The sequence below is a fragment of the Wyeomyia smithii genome, chromosome 2 (assembly GCF_029784165.1).
Source record: "Wyeomyia smithii strain HCP4-BCI-WySm-NY-G18 chromosome 2, ASM2978416v1, whole genome shotgun sequence".
NCBI classification, from domain to species: domain Eukaryota; kingdom Metazoa; phylum Arthropoda; class Insecta; order Diptera; family Culicidae; genus Wyeomyia; species Wyeomyia smithii.
In genome coordinates, this window is record NC_073695.1 from 4,881,256 (window position 1) to 4,899,079 (window position 17,824).

At 36.2% G+C, this 17,824-nt stretch overlaps 1 protein-coding gene across 9 annotated transcripts in view; it reads right to left on the reverse strand.

Moving 5' to 3' along the window:
- Window positions 1–17,824, reverse strand: part of LOC129721273 (uncharacterized) — a 79,297-nt gene that overhangs the window by 23,976 nt on the left and 37,497 nt on the right. For 7 of the 9 annotated variants that reach the window (XM_055673651.1, XM_055673653.1, XM_055673657.1 and 4 more), the window contains exon 2: window positions 17,140–17,373. In XM_055673651.1, coding sequence (XP_055529626.1) covers window positions 17,140–17,183 — 44 coding nt within the window. In that variant the 5' untranslated portion in view covers window positions 17,184–17,373. The remainder of the gene's footprint in view (window positions 1–17,139; window positions 17,374–17,824) is intronic. The other 2 variants (XM_055673652.1, XM_055673659.1) reach the window with 1 other exon arrangement.

Consider the following 17,824-nt stretch of genomic DNA (forward strand, 5'->3'; position numbering starts at 1 on the left):
CGGTAGAGCCAAACCAGTTTCTTCAAAACGGGAATGGCTATACAATGGTAAACCAGCAATTGGACCCTGATTGGTAAAAAAATCATCTAACAATATACGGTCCAAAGTTATAGATTCAATAGTAACATAGAATAGCAATTTTCGAGCCTTAACAATCATACCTCAGTATTTCTATTTATACACACAGATCTAGCTAATCGAACTTTTCAAACACTGCAATAAATTTGTGGAGTTAAGCTACTTGAACTGGTATAATAATACTAGATGTAATTGAAGCATGATCCGCGCGATCAAGAGATAAATTCTCTTTAAACGGCTGAAAGAAATAACTGAGGCCGAAGATTAACCTTGCTTCGTGCACTTAAATACTGGGAAAGTGGGAAAGCAAGATCTGATAAAACCCGTAAGAGTGAAATGCAAAGCAAAGCAAAGCCTTCCCGATCAGAAGAGCATAACTAAAAAATTACGAAATTCTATCAACGTGAGGTACAAATAACATATTTTGATACAGTTTTGTATTTTTCCATATAATTTTGATAACAAAACTGAGTCTGAATGAGTTGAAATACCAAAACGTGAAATGAAGTAGTTCTGAAAACAAGTGTAACTAATTTTTCGTTTCTATCAAAACCTGTTGTTTCTAACAATTTTTGTTATTATATTGTTCTATATACTATCTTATTTTGTTAGGAAGCTGATATATTAGTACCAAATTTTGATATGTGTTTGATACTAGTAGAATCATTTTTGTTATAAATTCTGTCATTTTAACACCTAACGGGACCAAATTGAAAACACAGCCTGTAACGTTTTTCCCGTAACAAACTAACAACTTCTGTTACATTTTTGTTTTATCTTTCTGATCGGGTTGGTGCTACATTCTAGTTCGGAGCTTGACCTTCTGTTCGTTATACACAGACTTCGCAGCCAACTGTTTAGTGTACAGGACAATTGCGGGGCTAGCGCTACGATCCTACTAACACTAACAGTCTCTCCCGAGCCGAGACTCTAACCTACGACGACTGGCTTTTTAGGCCAACATCGTACCTCGAGACCATCTGGGAGAGTGAAATGCATTCCTTTCAAAAACGAAGTATTTATCAAAATCATTCGAATGAAGCGTCGTAATACTACTTAACTAAGGACTTGAGATTTTCTCGTCCATTTGCAAAAAAAAAAACTGATAAAATATCGGAAGTGTGGCCTTGCCTGTATAGCAGAGAACTCCCGGACCGGTTTGATCCATTACCCAATAGAACCTACCTGAGGTTAGGTCTCATACCGAGCAATTACACATCGGTGAGCGTTCCTCATTAGAGGTGGCGCTTAAATCACTTATTCATGAAATCAAGTGCGGAATGGCAGTCCCCGGTTTTAGCTCTCGATACACACACACAGTGATACACATGGTTCAAAACGGATCACTGTATAGAAAATTATTATCTTATTTCGTGCTGGTAAGTAGCAGAACCGGATAGATGGATTACTCTCAGCCACGCAACAATATAATACGTTGTGTCGCGTTGCTTCCTGGATCCGATGGAGAACAACAGAGTCCTATTTGTCATGCGCCTAGAATTGAATGGAGTTCTAAAATGCTGCTGTGAAGTCGAGCTAACCACCCCGCATTAAGACCTTGAACCTCTAGTGCTCATGCCTGCCCTTATGCAGGGTTCAGTAAGATCACTATAAGTCTTCTATGAATAACTACATTAAATACTAAACGAAAAGTAATGATTTCTCTCATGCGAATTCTGCTTTCTCAGTATAATTTGCCAACCTTGATTGAAATCGAATTGATTTTTTCTATGTACCGCTCTTTTTTAGGGCAGTATTCATTGACTTTAGATTAACATCACACTTCTGCGCTTGTGCAGTAGTGAATTTGAATTCACTACTTCAATTTATTACAAAATCATTTACAAAAATCTTCCATATTTATCTAAACAGTCTCGGCCACACTTCTGCGCTTGTGCAGTAGTGAATTTGAATTCACTACTTCAATTTATTACAAAATCATTCACAAAAATCTTCCATATTTATCTAAACAGTCTCGGCCGAACAATGCTATCGACATTCATTTTCATCATCTCATAAATGGGAACGCCATTCGCACTAAAATGATGATTCCCCGCATCAGATGTTTATTTTGTACCAATATTGAAAAAAAATCGCCCTTTTTTCAATTACATCATTCTCCTAGTTTCGCAGTGTGACGTTATGAAGTTTTATTTCGCATAATTATGAAAAGAATGTACGAAAACAGCAATATATCATTTCGTGTTGGCAACCAGCAGAGGCGAGCCGAAGGAGAAGGAGCATTGCACCCCATACCGCGTAATAAAGTATATCAGGCTGTTCCTTCTGACATACGTGTATGCGAGCTGCAGGTTGACCGAGCTTATTTTGTATTAGTTGGCAGAGAGTTTGATGAATAAGGAGTTTCGTAGTTCTACGTCAAGCTTTATACTTTTTATTTCGTTTTCTGCATCTTCTTATATCTTTCGATCAATCTATGATTTGTGATGTAGGATTCATTCTATTAAAGATGCTACGAAAAAGTGCCAATTTCCAATGTATGTATCCTTCCTGACCTGATTTTGAACCCAATCATCTTGTCGATGGCTAAGTTTGGTGGCCATTAAACTTATGACATGATGATAAGTAAATCTTTAAAATAGTGAAATACAACAATGCGGCAAACTCATTTCGTACTGGCAGTCGTGACATGCAGATGGTCAAAGCAAAGCACTCGCAGTGATGATGTTTGGAGTTTACAAATACCAGCTCTATTTCTAAATAACCTCCACCAGCTGAAGCCGTTATATCTATTCGAAAAGTAAACCTTTTTTTCTCAAGATAAATAAATTTAACAAATAATTTTTTTATACGTACTTCGCCTTCATTAGCATAATATAGCCAATTTCGATTGAAACAAAAATGGTTACTAGTGTAGTAATGTTTCAAAATTTATTATTATAAGATGACATTCAAACTGAAAGATCACTCACTATAAACTTAATGGACTTCGCTTATGATAAAGATGATAGGCTACGTAAAAATTTAGGAATTATGAACCGTGTTGAGAAAATGCACAGATTAAAAAAAAAGTAGGAGGGTGGTATCCAGGATACGACCGCATAGTTGACGTAGGACTTCAATAGTTTTGTATGTCCTTTTGTGGCTCTGTTCGATTTGAACTCGTTTTACTTCTGACACGGTTCGATTTTGGCACACATTAATTACATTTTTTAGTTTTCTTGATTTTTTCCACCAATTTAAGCTCAACATCTTCCAGAAGAAAAGTATTTTGGTTCTTTATGTTGCCGAATCGAATGACCGGAATCGGTAAAATGGTTCCTGTTCCTGATCATGATCAAAGCAGTACTATTCCTCTAATTTTTAGGGTGGTAATATTAAGTATCTAGGTCGTCAGCCCAAATTCATCAAGCGATACCTGAAACGACTCGGAACTAAAACTAGTTCATTGGTGGCCATATCAACTGTTAAGGTCGTCATAGGCCACTTAAATAGTAGAAAAATAGTCATGAAAAGAGAACCGTTAACTTTTGGTATGGTTCGATTTTGGCAACAGCAAAAATTCTTGCGTGTTGCCAAAATCGTACGGGGTCTGTATTTCGATTATTTATTTGCAGCACTCTAGTTTAGAAGAAAAAAATATTCTCTTTAACATTTATGACTAGCTTTCATTCTGATACAGTCAATTTTCTTCAATACGCGAAAAGGTTACCTTCTATACAGATCTAAATTGAGTACGATTTAGTAGAAATTCAACTTTTTTCTATATTTATTTGTCTTGTGAAAGAGAGCTCACTCACCGACCACAAAGCGGCAAAAATGTCACAAAAAAGTTTTCCTGCAGTTACAAGTTCGTGGAAAAAATAACGATAAAGAATTACATTTTTCAGTTGAAAATGTATATTCACAGAAAATTCAACATTGACATAGAATTTTATGAACATGGTAACATTCGATTCAGGTCAATTTAAACATTTTATCAGTAAACAGAATCAGAAAAAAATTTAATCAGTTTCAAAAGTCAATTGTCTCTTATCTTTAAAAATAAACCGGACTCGAATGATAAGCAACATTAGCCTTAGCAAATAATGTTTGCATGGTGCTGTACAGTTACAAGTAAGGTAATATTTTGAAGCTGCTATTGTCAAAAAAACTAATTGGAAAATACAAATAACATACAAATGTGGGAACTCTAATAACAAGATGAAATGAACTTGGTTTTCCTATATACCGCCACCGCGGGATTGTTATATTGAACTAAATTCATTTAACTAGCATTACCTATAATCATCAGTACAGCTCGTTTAACTATCTATTCAAAGATCTGTGAGGAGCACTTTAGTTTTCTATTGTTTTTTAAATACGCTATATTTAGTTATTTAAATAATTCTGAATAAATCAGAGTGTAAAGCTTAAAAATAAACAACGCATTTTATTTGTACAATGCACCAAATTTATTTACCCTGCTTTTAACGACACATATAGAATTTTGTTGTCCCCGGCAGCGCAGCGTCTTTCGCGGTAACTGAACAATCATATTGAGTTCTGATATTTGTTACTATTCCAAACAAGAAGAAGAAGATGAAAATTCAAACGGTAATTCGATTGTGTTCCAGATCGCAAAATGATACCTACACATTAACCAAACACGTCTAGCTGTGCGTCGACAGCGGCAATGTAGTCTTCACTTGGCTTCGCTGCACACAAAAGAATATCGAGTACTTAAGCACTCATAGACGACGAGTGACCAGACCAGCGCCAGCGCTCTGTTCATACATTGCTCGGTGCAGTACTGTTGCCTGTGCAAGCATGTTTTCTTTCAAGACATCAGTTTTAATGACATTCTTACAGCAGAACGTAAGATTGTCTGATAGTGGAGGTGGTTACGAGCTTTCCGAAAAAGCTTCACCTTCAAGACATCAAATTAGTTTAGGCTCATGAAAGCAAACATTAGTTGACCTATTGGGACGGGGAGATTCTGTCAAATTTTTTTTTGCCACTGCTATACAGGATATCATAGCAGGCCCTTGGTGTCTACTCATGAAGTCTGTGCTAGGCGTGCTCGCATGTGATTGGTACATTGTATGTGAAAATTCGACTTTGAAACTTTTATGAAATTTTCACTGTTTAACAATGAATTGATAATGATAACTGAAGAATAAAAAAATTGTCCATTGTTTTATCAATCTAACGACATATTGATCATTGTGATCCATCATGTGGTTACATCAGTATTACCGTTTGAAATCTTTCATACCGACGTTACACCTTGGTTTTTAGTTTCCTCAGAATGTATCTCGATATACTGCGGTTAGACGTAGTCCTACGTCAAAACTAGGTACGAAGTATAACATCCTAGAGTGAAAAATACCAACTACAAAGCTTCACTCTTAGTATGAAAAGTTACTAAAGTCAGTGGTCTCATAAAATTCAAACTGTAATAACCACACAAATCCTTACGTTCGACCTTCCTTCGTCCATGAGAGTCAAAGATAAATATTTTATAGCGCCAAACAAAGATGCCGATAAGATACTGGCGGACCGACGAAAAGTGCTCCCTCAAGATTTTATCTTCTATTGTCCGTTATGAAGTTTAAGCAAACAGCACTTCTATGTTGTGCTAGGTCACAATCTAGTTTGTTGCTTGGTATAGCCAAAATAATTCAAGTTTTGGATCCATGAATCAAGAAGCTTAAACAAATAATGACGCATCCTCTATTCTCTGTAATGTTATCTAAAAAAAAGTTTCCTCCTTGTGATAAAGTGATACGGTACTAGTACATAACTATTGGCCACTTTCAACCACAATCTCTAGAGCACTCTCTGTAGCTTTTATCAGCAAGGTCATGATAGAACAATTTAATTATTTATTCATCTAACGTGTCACACACGGCATTCAATTCAGAGAAACAAAGATGAATGTGTTTTCCATCGTGTCAAGTCCTCATCTAACATGTATCACTTACGGTAGAAAATAACGACCTGTTTACTCATCTAGATTAGACTTTAGGGATACAATGGAATAAACACGCGCACGCAGAACTTCGCTTTGTTGCGTGCCAACTTTTCGTGTGAGTTTTATTGCCAAGCAAAAATCTCAGCTTATCATCAGCATCTTTGTTTTTTATTGCTTTTTTGAGGACAGATGTAGGATGCCTGTTCCTGTAGACAAAGTGTACAGAAGTAAGTAAATTAATTTTTGAAATATTAATTTATTGGATTGTGACAAATCAAAATTATCAGTACAAGTTATGATTGATGATACTTCGAAGTTTATAGCTTAACTGAACGATATTGTGGCTAACTAGTTATTACGTTAATATTACAATGATAACTACGATCATCTTTTTTTAAACTATGGCTTTTCATTACTGCCTATGCTCATCTTATCAAGGATTATTTGCAGCAATTTTGCATCATTGACCTGATCGGTTATTTTCGTTTAGCTGATAAGGTATGAATTTTTGCCTCACTGCTAAAAACACACTTCAAGCAAAACAATGTAAGGTCATTAACCAGTAGGACTCTGGGATTGCGCTGCCAATCCAAACCCGCAGTCAGGCAAAACTTTGTAGTTCAAATCAATCGCTTATGACAAGCGACTGTCATAGTTTGCTACAAAAAACAGCTGAAGGCAAGTCACGCGCAAAACTTAATAGTGCACAGTATTAATTTCAACCCTATTCACTCTATTCGGAGCAGGCAATCAAGGGCAAATTGAACGGACAGATGAAGCGTTTCGATGCATGCGGCGGCGGCGGCGGCATCGGCTTCGTTAAACCAAATCGATCATTCGCTGCTGGGAGGTGGCGCCAGGCAATGCATTGTAAACAGATTCATGCTCGAAGCTTCGCTCTGTAACATCGTACGGCAAACTGGGAACAATGCGCCCACATATTCTGACAGCACAAGCAAGCGGGTGCTTTGTTTTATAGGAGAGGAGATTTTCTGCCGGATTTGGCGCTATTCTCTCCTATCTAACTGTCAGTTTAGAATAGATAGAAAAAAATCTATAGAGTTAATTCAAATTTGTCTTACAGCAGCTCCAGAGCGGGAATGGAAGGAACAATGCGAGATGACGTATGCCCGCGCCCGCCCGGCCATGTTTGCGAGGCAATTTCTGCTATTGTAACAAGCAGAAGGCAATTTGTCACATCAATTAGTGCAGCCAAGCGCGATGATGCTGATGACCGTAAAATTTACTGCACAGTAAATGCTGCCAATGCTACGTTTCCACTGATGCTTATTCGATTTGTCAGAAAAGAGTTACGTAAGTTAATACTTCTAAAGGAATCTAAAGGAAAATTTCTTAAATGCATTATCAATGGTTAATTATTCTACCAGTTAACAATATAATACAAAGGTCAAGTTCAGTAGTCGGTAACGATCCCGCTTCCAACTCAAAACCAGCTGATTTGCAACCAGGTAATGACTAATCGCTGCGGTTTTAATCATACAACGAAAGTCTCCGCTCAGGGGAAAACAATCGCGTTGAATTCCCACGAGCTCCATCGCCGATTTCAACAACATTCAGCTGCCGTTAATGTCATAACTTTGCCGGAACAAAACACAGCACCAACAAGCAACGAACAGGAGAACAAATGAAATTACAGGCGATAAAAACAAAGCTCTCTTCTCCTCCACGCGTCTGACCGTTCGCTCTGCTGCTGTTGGTAGCGAATTTCACTCGCTTTACTGCCAGCAGCACGACTATGCATTAACTGCGCTGCTGAAAGCACTTCGCTGACTTCCACACAAACAAAACTTTACATGTAAAATTCTGCCATGAAATGAACCGAATGTCAAGGTTAATGGCGCAGGTCTGATCGGTAGTAATGTTGTCGTCTGTCCCGCGATAGTCGGTAAACGGGCCGCGAAATAATTTTCACGTTTTTCCCCCGAAAAAAAAAGTCAGCTTTTGACGAAAAGCTCTGCCGAGGTGGAACGCGGCGTAAAGTTGAACAAATACGTGACATGGTCGCAATTCATTTCGTACTATTGTGTGTACCGACGGTTGGAAGCGGATCACGACGAACAAAGGCAGATTTATGTCATTGCAGAGTTAATTTGAAATTAAACTTTTCCGCCTTTTTTGTGTTGGATTACACGAATCATGCAGACAGAAGGTCACTCACAAATCAGTAGCATTGGTTGAAGCTGTGTAGCGATATGAAGCTTAAATAATTTAAGCACGGTAGAGTTTTATTTCAGAGCGGGTAACGAACTGAGTAATGCTTCCGGGGCCCGGGAAAGTGCAATTCTAGCTCGACAATAAAATGAATTAGGAAGAAAATCACAGACAGAAAACCATGAAAATATATAAAAAAGCAGAGTCGCCAACGTTCTCGGTAATGAAATTTGAAAAAATATAGGTCCCATCATAGAATAAAGTTTATTTCAAATTTACTGTGGAACATTGCAAATCGATAAAATTGTCTGCAGAAAACACTGAATTTTTCACGGTGAAATAGAATAATCGCACGGGCGACGCAACATTTAAAAAAGAAATCATCTAATCTTTCAGTGGTTAAACGTTCTTGATGAACTTTATATTGTTCTCAAGTAATGCTTGTAATGCTTAATAATACAGCTTGAATTTTTTTTTGCATTTTTTGCATTTTCTAAAACACCTCTCACTTAAAAGGAATTTCAATATTTTTCATCTGGACTGAGCAATGTCGTTCAATTACGCGACCATTTTTTATACGAATTTTTTCAGCGCGGTCCAGTGTAACGACAAAAGATAGACAAGAGTTGTAAAGAGATGGGATGACTTCCAGGAAACTGTTTGATTTCATTTGAAAATATTGACAAAAATAAAATTGAGATCCTACACTGGCGAAAAATAAATTTTTGAAACTAAATGCGAATACCCAACTGAAGAAGTTATATTAACGGTGAATGTATTTCTTTCAGGTTCTGAAATCAAACAAATTCAAATGAGGCTAGACTAGCAACTGTCCAATTGGGAAACTAGATTGTTTCAAAAACACACTCTTTTTATTATTTCTAACGAGTGGAAATAAAATAAAAACTACTTCAAATAAATGATTTTGGGGCGCTAAAAAGTGCCATTGATGTGTGACACCCGGCAAGTTTGTTTGATGTTTCGTCCTAGCGGTTTGCCATTTGCATATGACTTGGGATTATTCTGGGGCTTTTATCACAGCAGCATTTTCTACACTTAAGAAGCTACTAAGTACTCAGAAACAGCCAGCAGATAGACAGGTGCTCCAGTACCCCCAAAATTTACGCTTTACGCTGCAGATGATGAATTCAATCTACCGGGGGAATTGGAGCTTGGCACGAGATGAACGGGATTTTGTGTTTCCCTTCTCTGTCACGACCAGACATTACCGTCCGAAGGTGAAATTTATGTTTGCTTTCTCTTATACCAGGCTTTCGAGGGAAACTCTCAGTGGAGGAAGAGCCTCGAAGACTAGGAATCAGAGCATACTTGTCGCAGAATCGTTCACACCTCGTATGTAAATGTTGGGAAAGAAAGGTAGTGAATTGTAGTAGTTTATTTCCTTGGAAGACCCCTTCATAGGATTGATTGCCTATCTAAAAACTCAATTTGAAAAAAATCTGAGATGACCGATTTTTCACTTTTTGATTTTAAATTCATTGTTCAGTGCAGAATCTCAATTTCATCAATATTTTCTAAAGAAAATTCATACAATTCCCCAAGAGTCATTTCTTGATAATTTTTCTCTATATCTTGTCATTAATCAAATATAAATATTTAAAAGAATGATCTTCTGAAAGTTACTCTAGATTTTTTTCAAATCAAGTATGAACAGCTGCTCAACTCAGTAAGGCACCCGCAAAGTTTCGTTGAATTATGAGAGGGCTCTACCAACATTTGGTCTAGTTGCTAGGTATTGCAAAATTTTTTTTTCTCAAATGGTGCTGTTATTTACCTAGTCACAAATTAATGGAACGCTTGACTTTGTAAAACGCAAGGTAAACCTTGTATTACAATCGTGAGCCGGAAGAAAGGAATTGGTTCCATAAATCAAAATTAAAATGCATTGTTTTTTTTTGTGATATGGTGGATTACACTGGTTGACACAGAGCCCAAACTGAAAGAAAGATTATAGCTTTTTAGCCATTTTTGTGAATTTTGGTACCCTGCTAGCCAGATTTAGGGGATAGTCCAGGGGTGCCATGGCCCCTGGACTCCCACACTTTGGGGGCCCCCAATAAGTTCGTGATAAAATACAATAATTGAAAATCCGACAAAATTTTGAAAAAAAATTGAATTAAATTTTAATAAAACCTATACAAATCTTTTAAAACCTTCCGTTAACTTATATATTTGTATAACATATTTCCTCATTGAAATTTTGGAAACTGAATGAGAACCCCCACAAGGTACTTAAGCCCCGGGCGTCACAATTCTAAAACCGACCCTGTACAGAACCCATGCTATAAACAAACAACTTCTACATCGTTAGGGTTATTTTTATCCACGCATGAAATCACTCAACAACTATTCTTCAGAGAACGCTTTGAAGCCAAACAATTCGTTGGCGATTCGATTGGTCGCGAAGCGATGCTATATCGAGGAACTCTTGCCGCTCTGTTTTTATATTTAACAGCGCTGCGTGCCTTATATAGAAACCATAGAAATCCACGTAAAAACGTGAATTCCGAAATCTGTGTAAATTTTTTTCGTAAATTCGGAAATCCGCGCAAAAAAAAAACGTGTGAACTACGAAATCCACAAAAAACGCGTCAATGCCAAAATCCTCGTAAAAAAGTGTAAATAACGCGTAAATTCCAAAATCTCTATAAAAAAAACCGCGTAAATTCCGACACCCGTGTAAAAAAACATCTAAGCTTCCATATCCGCATTGAAAAAGCCGCGATAGCTCCTAAATCCACGTAGAACCGTGTAAACTCCAAAATCCATGTAAGAAAAAACACCCAAATCTGCGTTGAAAAACCCGCAAAAACTCCAAAATCCACGTGAAAACAGTGTAAATTCCGAAACATAAAAGACCACATAAATGCCGAATCCACATATGAAGTGTAAATTAAGAAATCTGCGTTAAAAAAGGCGCGTTAACTCCAAAATCCGCGTAAATTCCGTAATTTGCGTATAAAAACGTGTAAATGGAAAAATCCGTGTTAAAAAAAACCGCGTAAATACCGCAAGCTGCTAAAAAAGTCTAAATTCTGAAATCTGCGTGAAAACACTGTGTACAATTCGAAATCCGCCTTAAAAAAAGCCGTGTGATCTTCACAACCCAGATAAAAATCACCTAAATGCCCAAATCCATGAAGAAAAGCGTGAATTCCGAAATCAGTGTATAAAAAACCGTTATTTCCGAAGTCCGAGTTAATGAAAATGTGTAAAATCAGAAATCCATATTTAAAAACCACGTGAACTCCGAAATCCGCGTTAAAACCAATTCCAAAAACCCGCGTTGAAAGAAGCCCGTAAATTTCTAAATCCGCAAACCGCATAAATTCTGAATTCCACATAAAAAACTGCGTAAATGCTGGCACCTGTGTTGAAAAAGACTGCGTACCCGATCAAACGATTATAACAAATTGGTAACAAAGCCTGTAATATTCTTGTTATGCCAGAATGTTGAAAAGTACAGAATTATATCAAATTCTGTTATTATGCAATGAATGTTCAAAAATGTGTTTTTTGAAGCATATTTATAACAAAATTTGTTATTCAATCAGCAGAATATTGTACATTCTAACTAATTCTGATCTTTTTCTGCCAAAAACCTTACAAATCTTGCTGTAATTTGTAATAATCAGTAGGTAATTTTGCTAGGAATTTTGATTTTTTTTTTTATTTTTTTATTTTTTTTTATTAATTTTAATTTTTTTTTTTTTTTTATTTTTTTTTTATTTTTTTTTTTTTATGGGGGGGATTTGTTAGTAGCTTAAGTATTTATGATAAATATTAGTATGTGTGTCCAATCACAAATGGTGACTTCTCAACACTGTTAGAAATTTGTAATTTTCATTATTAGGATTTGTTTGCTTTCGCAATTAGGACTTATCGTTCGTAGCGATTTAAACCTACTTGTCAGAAAAGGGGAAGTAAACTTACAACTAACTTAATTGCTAACTTATTGGCTATAAAGAGAGCTTATCGTAGCAATTGAGGATTGTAACGATTTTTGTCGAAAATTGTTAATAATTTTATTTGACATAGCTTCTAATGGTTCAACACCAGTAAGTCTATGTAATTCGAGTGTACCAAACCAAGGAGGACGCTTCAAAATCATTTTCAGAATTTTATTCTGAATCCTTTGGAGCGTTTTCTTCCTTGTTGAACAGCAACTTGACCAGATCGGTACAGCATAAAGCATTGCTGGTCTAAAAATTTGTTTGTAAATCAAAAGTTTGTTCTTCAAACAAAGTTTAGAATTCCTGTCAATGAGAGGATATAAACATCTCGTATATTTAATGCACTTGGCTTGTATACTCTCAATGTGCTCTTTGAAAATAAGTTTTTTATCATAAATTAGTCCCAAGTACTTAACCTTGTCGGACCAACTTAAAATAACCCCATTCATCTTGACAACGTGATTATTGTTTTGTTTGGCTTGAGGAAAGAAGTCCTAGGCTTATGCGGAAAATTTATCATTTGAGTTTTAGAAGCATTGGGAGAGATTTTCCACTTTTGCAAGTAGGAAGAAAAAATATCTAAACTTTTCTGCAATCGACTGCATATGACACGAAGACTTTTTCCTTTTACGGAAATGCTTGTGTCATCGCAGAACAATGACTTTGTGCATCCTGGAGGCAAATCAGGAAGATCTGAAGTGAATATGTTGTACAGGACTGGACCCAAGACTGAACCTTGAGGCACACCTGCTCTGACAGGAAATCTATCAGATTTTGAATTCTGATAGACAACCTGCAGAGTTCGGTCAGTAAGATAATTTTTTAAAATTTTGATTAGGAAAATTGGAAAATTAAAAGTTTGCAATTTCGCAATCAAACCTTTATGCCAAACACTGTCGAATGCTTTTTCTATGTCTAAAAGAGCAGCTCCAGTGGAATAACCTTCAGATTTGTTAGCTCGTATCATATTAGTAACTCTGAGCAATTGATGAGTTGTGGAATGCCCATGGCGAAATCCAAACTGTTCATTTGCAAAAATTGAATTTTCGTTGATGTGTGACATCATTCTGTTAAGAATAATTCTCTCAAACAGTTTACTTATTGAAGAAAGCAAACTGATTGGTCGATAACTTGAAACTTCTGCTGGGTTCTTATCCGGTTTTAAAATTGGAGTAATTTTTGCATTTTTCCATAATTTGGGAAAATATGCAATTTTGAAGCAGCAATTGAAAATTTTTACCAAAAATTCCATTGTGCTCTCAGGGAGATGTTTGATTAGTATATTAAAGATTCCATCGTCACCAGGTGCTTTCATATTTTTGAAATTTTTAATAATTGATTTAATCTCATTCAAGTTAGTTTCAATTATTTCTGCAGGTAAAAAATTCTGGGAAGAAATTAAATCAAATTGACGTGTGACTTCATTTTCAATTGGACTCACAAAATTCAAATTTGAGTTATGAACACTCTCAAACTGCTGAGCAAGTCTTTGAGCCTTTTGTTCATTGGATACAAGAAAACGTTCACCATCTTTTAAAACTGGAATAGGCTTTGAAGGTTTCTTAAGAATCTTCGACAGCTTCCAAAATGGTTTTAAATATGGTTTCAATTTTTCAACTTTAGTCTCAAAATTTTGATTTCTCAGAAGAGTAAATCTATGTTTAATCTCTTTCTGTAAATCTTTATAAATAGTTTTAAAAACAGGGTCACGAGAACGTTGATATTGACGTCTGCGGACATTTTTCAAACGAATTAGAAGTTGAAGATTTTCGTCAATTATTGGTGAATCAAATTTCACTCGAGCCTTTGGAACAGAATAATTCCTGGCATCAACAATTGCACATTTTAATGCTTCCAAAGCGGAATCAATATTCACTTCGTTTTGCAAATCAAGCTCATTATTGAAATTTCTCTCAATATAATTTTTGTATCTTTCCCAATTAGCTTTGTTATAATTAAAAACAGAGCTCATAGGGTTTAAAACTGATTCATGTGATAAAGAAAAAGTTATTGGACTAGGAATTTTGATATTTTAACTTTTAACGAGACCAAGTTTAGAACACAAGTTGATACAAAAAGTTCGTAACAAAATATTAAGATTTGTTATAATCCTGATATTTTTGAGTGATCGGGTAGTTCGCAAAAAATGCGTGAGAAACGAATTAAGCAGACCCTAGTGTATTCAATTGTTTCATTGTGAAGATTTGAATCTTAATGCTCCGCGTAAGGAAACTCAAGTCTCAAATTATGGCTGCAACTGAATCACGACTGATTGGATGCAAACATAAGGTGAAAAGAATGAAAGTTAGAATTTTTACTCGGTGGATACGTACCAGGGGCGACTCGTGGCTGTTGAACCTACCTGTTCAACTAGAAATTCTGAAAATCAGAGTTTGGGGAAGTAATTACAATTTTAACCGGGAATAGAAGCAAGTAATTCCTTTTGTTACTATTCAAAAATAAAACTAAAAAATAAGAAAATAAGAGCATGAATTTGGGTTTTAGACTCATTTTTTGCCTGACGTCCCCATGTGCATTGCACAGGTTACACATATGAACGAGTCGCCCCTGATACGTACCTCGTAAAAAACCGTCGTAATTCAAAAATCCGCATAAAAAACGCGACACTCAAAATATCTGCGTGAAGTAAACTAAAAAAATGGAGAAGGATGGATTATTTGACTAAGTGTTACTCAACAAACGCTTAGACGTTTTTGGCTCCCGTGAAAGAATTTTTGGCACGTAAAAAGATCGCGTCAATTCAACAATCCGCGTAAAAACCCTCGTCAATTCTAAGATCCGTGTGAAAGTATCTTGTAATAAAATCCACGGAAAACAATTCGCGTAAAAACCCGACTTTCAATAGGTGTCCAAATTCTCTGCATACAATTCTTGCAAAAAGTTTAAAAAATGCAGTCAGACATACGAACCAAAATGTGCCTTAAGAGTTAAAATATTCAATCCAAATTCATAATGTCACTAGTTTACGAATGTTACAAAGATCACAAAAATATAGGAAACTAGCGTAATTTGCAGTTCACTGAAACTTTAATTCTTTTAAAACTAACCCATCGCCTAGAGATATTCATTCATTTAAGGTAGAAGCGTTTTGAGGAGGTCTCCTCTTCAGTCGGCTTCAAAAAAGTGAGTTCTCTTGAATCGCTTTTGATGTAATAAAGCGACACAGAGAAAGAATCTATTACATTTATTTGAAGGTATGTTCTAACATAAGAAAAAAAAACAGCGAACTTTTTTGAAAATCTCGCTTGTGCATGATTACAAAAAACTTCTCAAGTCATTTATACGAAATAACATTTGTTATGAAGAAAATTAAAATACGCAACTGTTCCACCACAGTTATTAAAAAAAATTTAGTTCTCTATATTGTTTACAAGCAAATGTAGCTGGAAAAAGTAGTGAAAATAGAATACTTATTTTACGTTAAGTATTAGCCTGGGTCTAATGTGGGAAGGAAAAAAAGTGATGGTGTTATTTTCTCACTACAATGCACTCTTCGTGTTCCTTATTGGTCCTAACTGTAAAAAATTTCAGGTCGATCGATTTCCATACGATTTTACATGGGAAAATCCCTTTTTTTTAATTTGTTCCCCAGAGATGTTTAGTTAAAACTGTTAAAAAAACATCAATATTTTCCTAATCCTCTTCTGAAAACCGTGTTGCAGAAAAGCGATTAACCTCAAACTGATGGAATATCTGACGAACGGCACAACATTTCTCTAGAAGCAACCACGCTTCCACCCGTGAAAAAAAAAAAATTAAGACTCATCATTGCACAACATACAACAACCATGTAACACTTACCTCGTGTGTCCCTGCTTACCCCCAGGTTTTTAAATTTCAACGCTATGTGAATTAGTAAGCAGCAAAATTCATTTAACATTGTCCTGTTGCGACATTTTTAGTACCCGTTTGTGGCTTTGTGATTTTCGACCGAAACTTTTCCTATGTCTTATCACTAATTTAACTTGAGGGCAGATCCCAAGTATGATGACAGTTCTACAAGGTATGCTACATTTTTGTCTATCCACGCACACAAACAAATCTCGTTATGAAAAATTTCGCGTTTTGTATGGAATTCAGAACATTTTTGGAAATTTCTCGTTTTATGTTGTTTTATTTCTGATTTTTTTGGTTAGAGAGTGAATCTCCAGTTGAACACACTAGAAATGGATATTAATTTAGATTTAGTGTGAAAAATTGCGACAATATGTCGAAATAAAATATATAAAAATGCTATATTTCTAATAGTTGGAGCAGAATCTTAGTCATTGTCATAGCTCATGACTTTTGTTACTGTATGAAACATAAGCGACTCTATTTAGAAGCGCTATTAGAGTACAAGAAAAAAACGAAAAGTGCAAAAAGGTTACCGGCAAATTGATGAAAAACAGCATATTTTACCTAAACCGCAGCATGTTTATGTATTCCCCACAAATAAAAAATGTTTCAACATCATTTCCATAACTTTTTAGGAAAGTATGTTTTATAAGTTTAGTTTGAAATGCAAAATCATTTCAAATTTCATACAAAATTGGAAAAAGTTCATAACGCTCACTAATACTAATGCATTGACGTGAATAGCATACCTTTTAGAACTGTCATCTATACTTGAGGGCAGATCATGCATAAAAAGATTCCCTCGTGAAATTTGCTGTTTTCGCTCTTACGTAGCCGATACCACAGCGCAGAGAAATAAATAATTCATGAGCTACAAAATTTCAAACTGTATCCGCCAAAACTTGTGCGCTTGTGTAAACAAAACAATACATTATCCCGTATGAGAATATTTCACGCTCGTTTACAAGCGCAAACATCTCCCGACGAAGACAACTACCGGGTGGCAGTTGGAAACTTTGTTTATTTTTCCATGTGTCACACTTGTGTCATACAATGTTAAGCCGCCAAGCTAAGCGCGAATTCAGAGGTGCGGTTTTCTGTCCGTATTATGTGTTGTCATTAGCTGAAAAAACAATTTACCTGCATCTGGAAGCCATTTTCAAGCAGCAAACCTCCATCGTCATTTCTGTCGCACTATTTTTCTTCGCACCTTTCGGCCAAAAATTTGCACAAAACAAAAGCGTCCCCGGCTTATAAATCACTCGTTCTTTGCTCTCGAACACGGGCAATGTTTAGTTGTCATCATCATTATTGTACACACTTGATAGGGCCGATTTTTTTCGCCAGCTTCACGCCACCTACAAAAGTCGTGTTCTGTTTGGACAATTAGTTCAGCGAGCGGTTCGGAATGGTGCGCACACACAACAAAGACCAGCATTCAGCAGCACTGCCAGTTGTATCGAATTCCTCGATCGCCTCTCCCCTCAACTAGAGTCATTTTCGCACAGATAGTTTGCCACTGACTTTCTCGTGGGGTAGTTCCGATTTCCCTAATTCGAAGCACGTGTGTCGCGACGACTGCGTTCCGTCTTCGTCGGTGAATGTTGGTTGGCAAGCTTATTAATATACATTCATGGTACACAATTACAACGACTTAGATCCTAGTTCGGAACGCAGCCCGACCTCATACGATACGAGCCAGGAAAGGAAGCCATTTGTCGGACGATTTCGAGAGCCGCTGTGTGCTTCCGGTAACACATTTACTCTACGGAATGGTTTGCACAACAAAAGGAAATCGACATGTTTAGTGGTTTGGATGCCACAG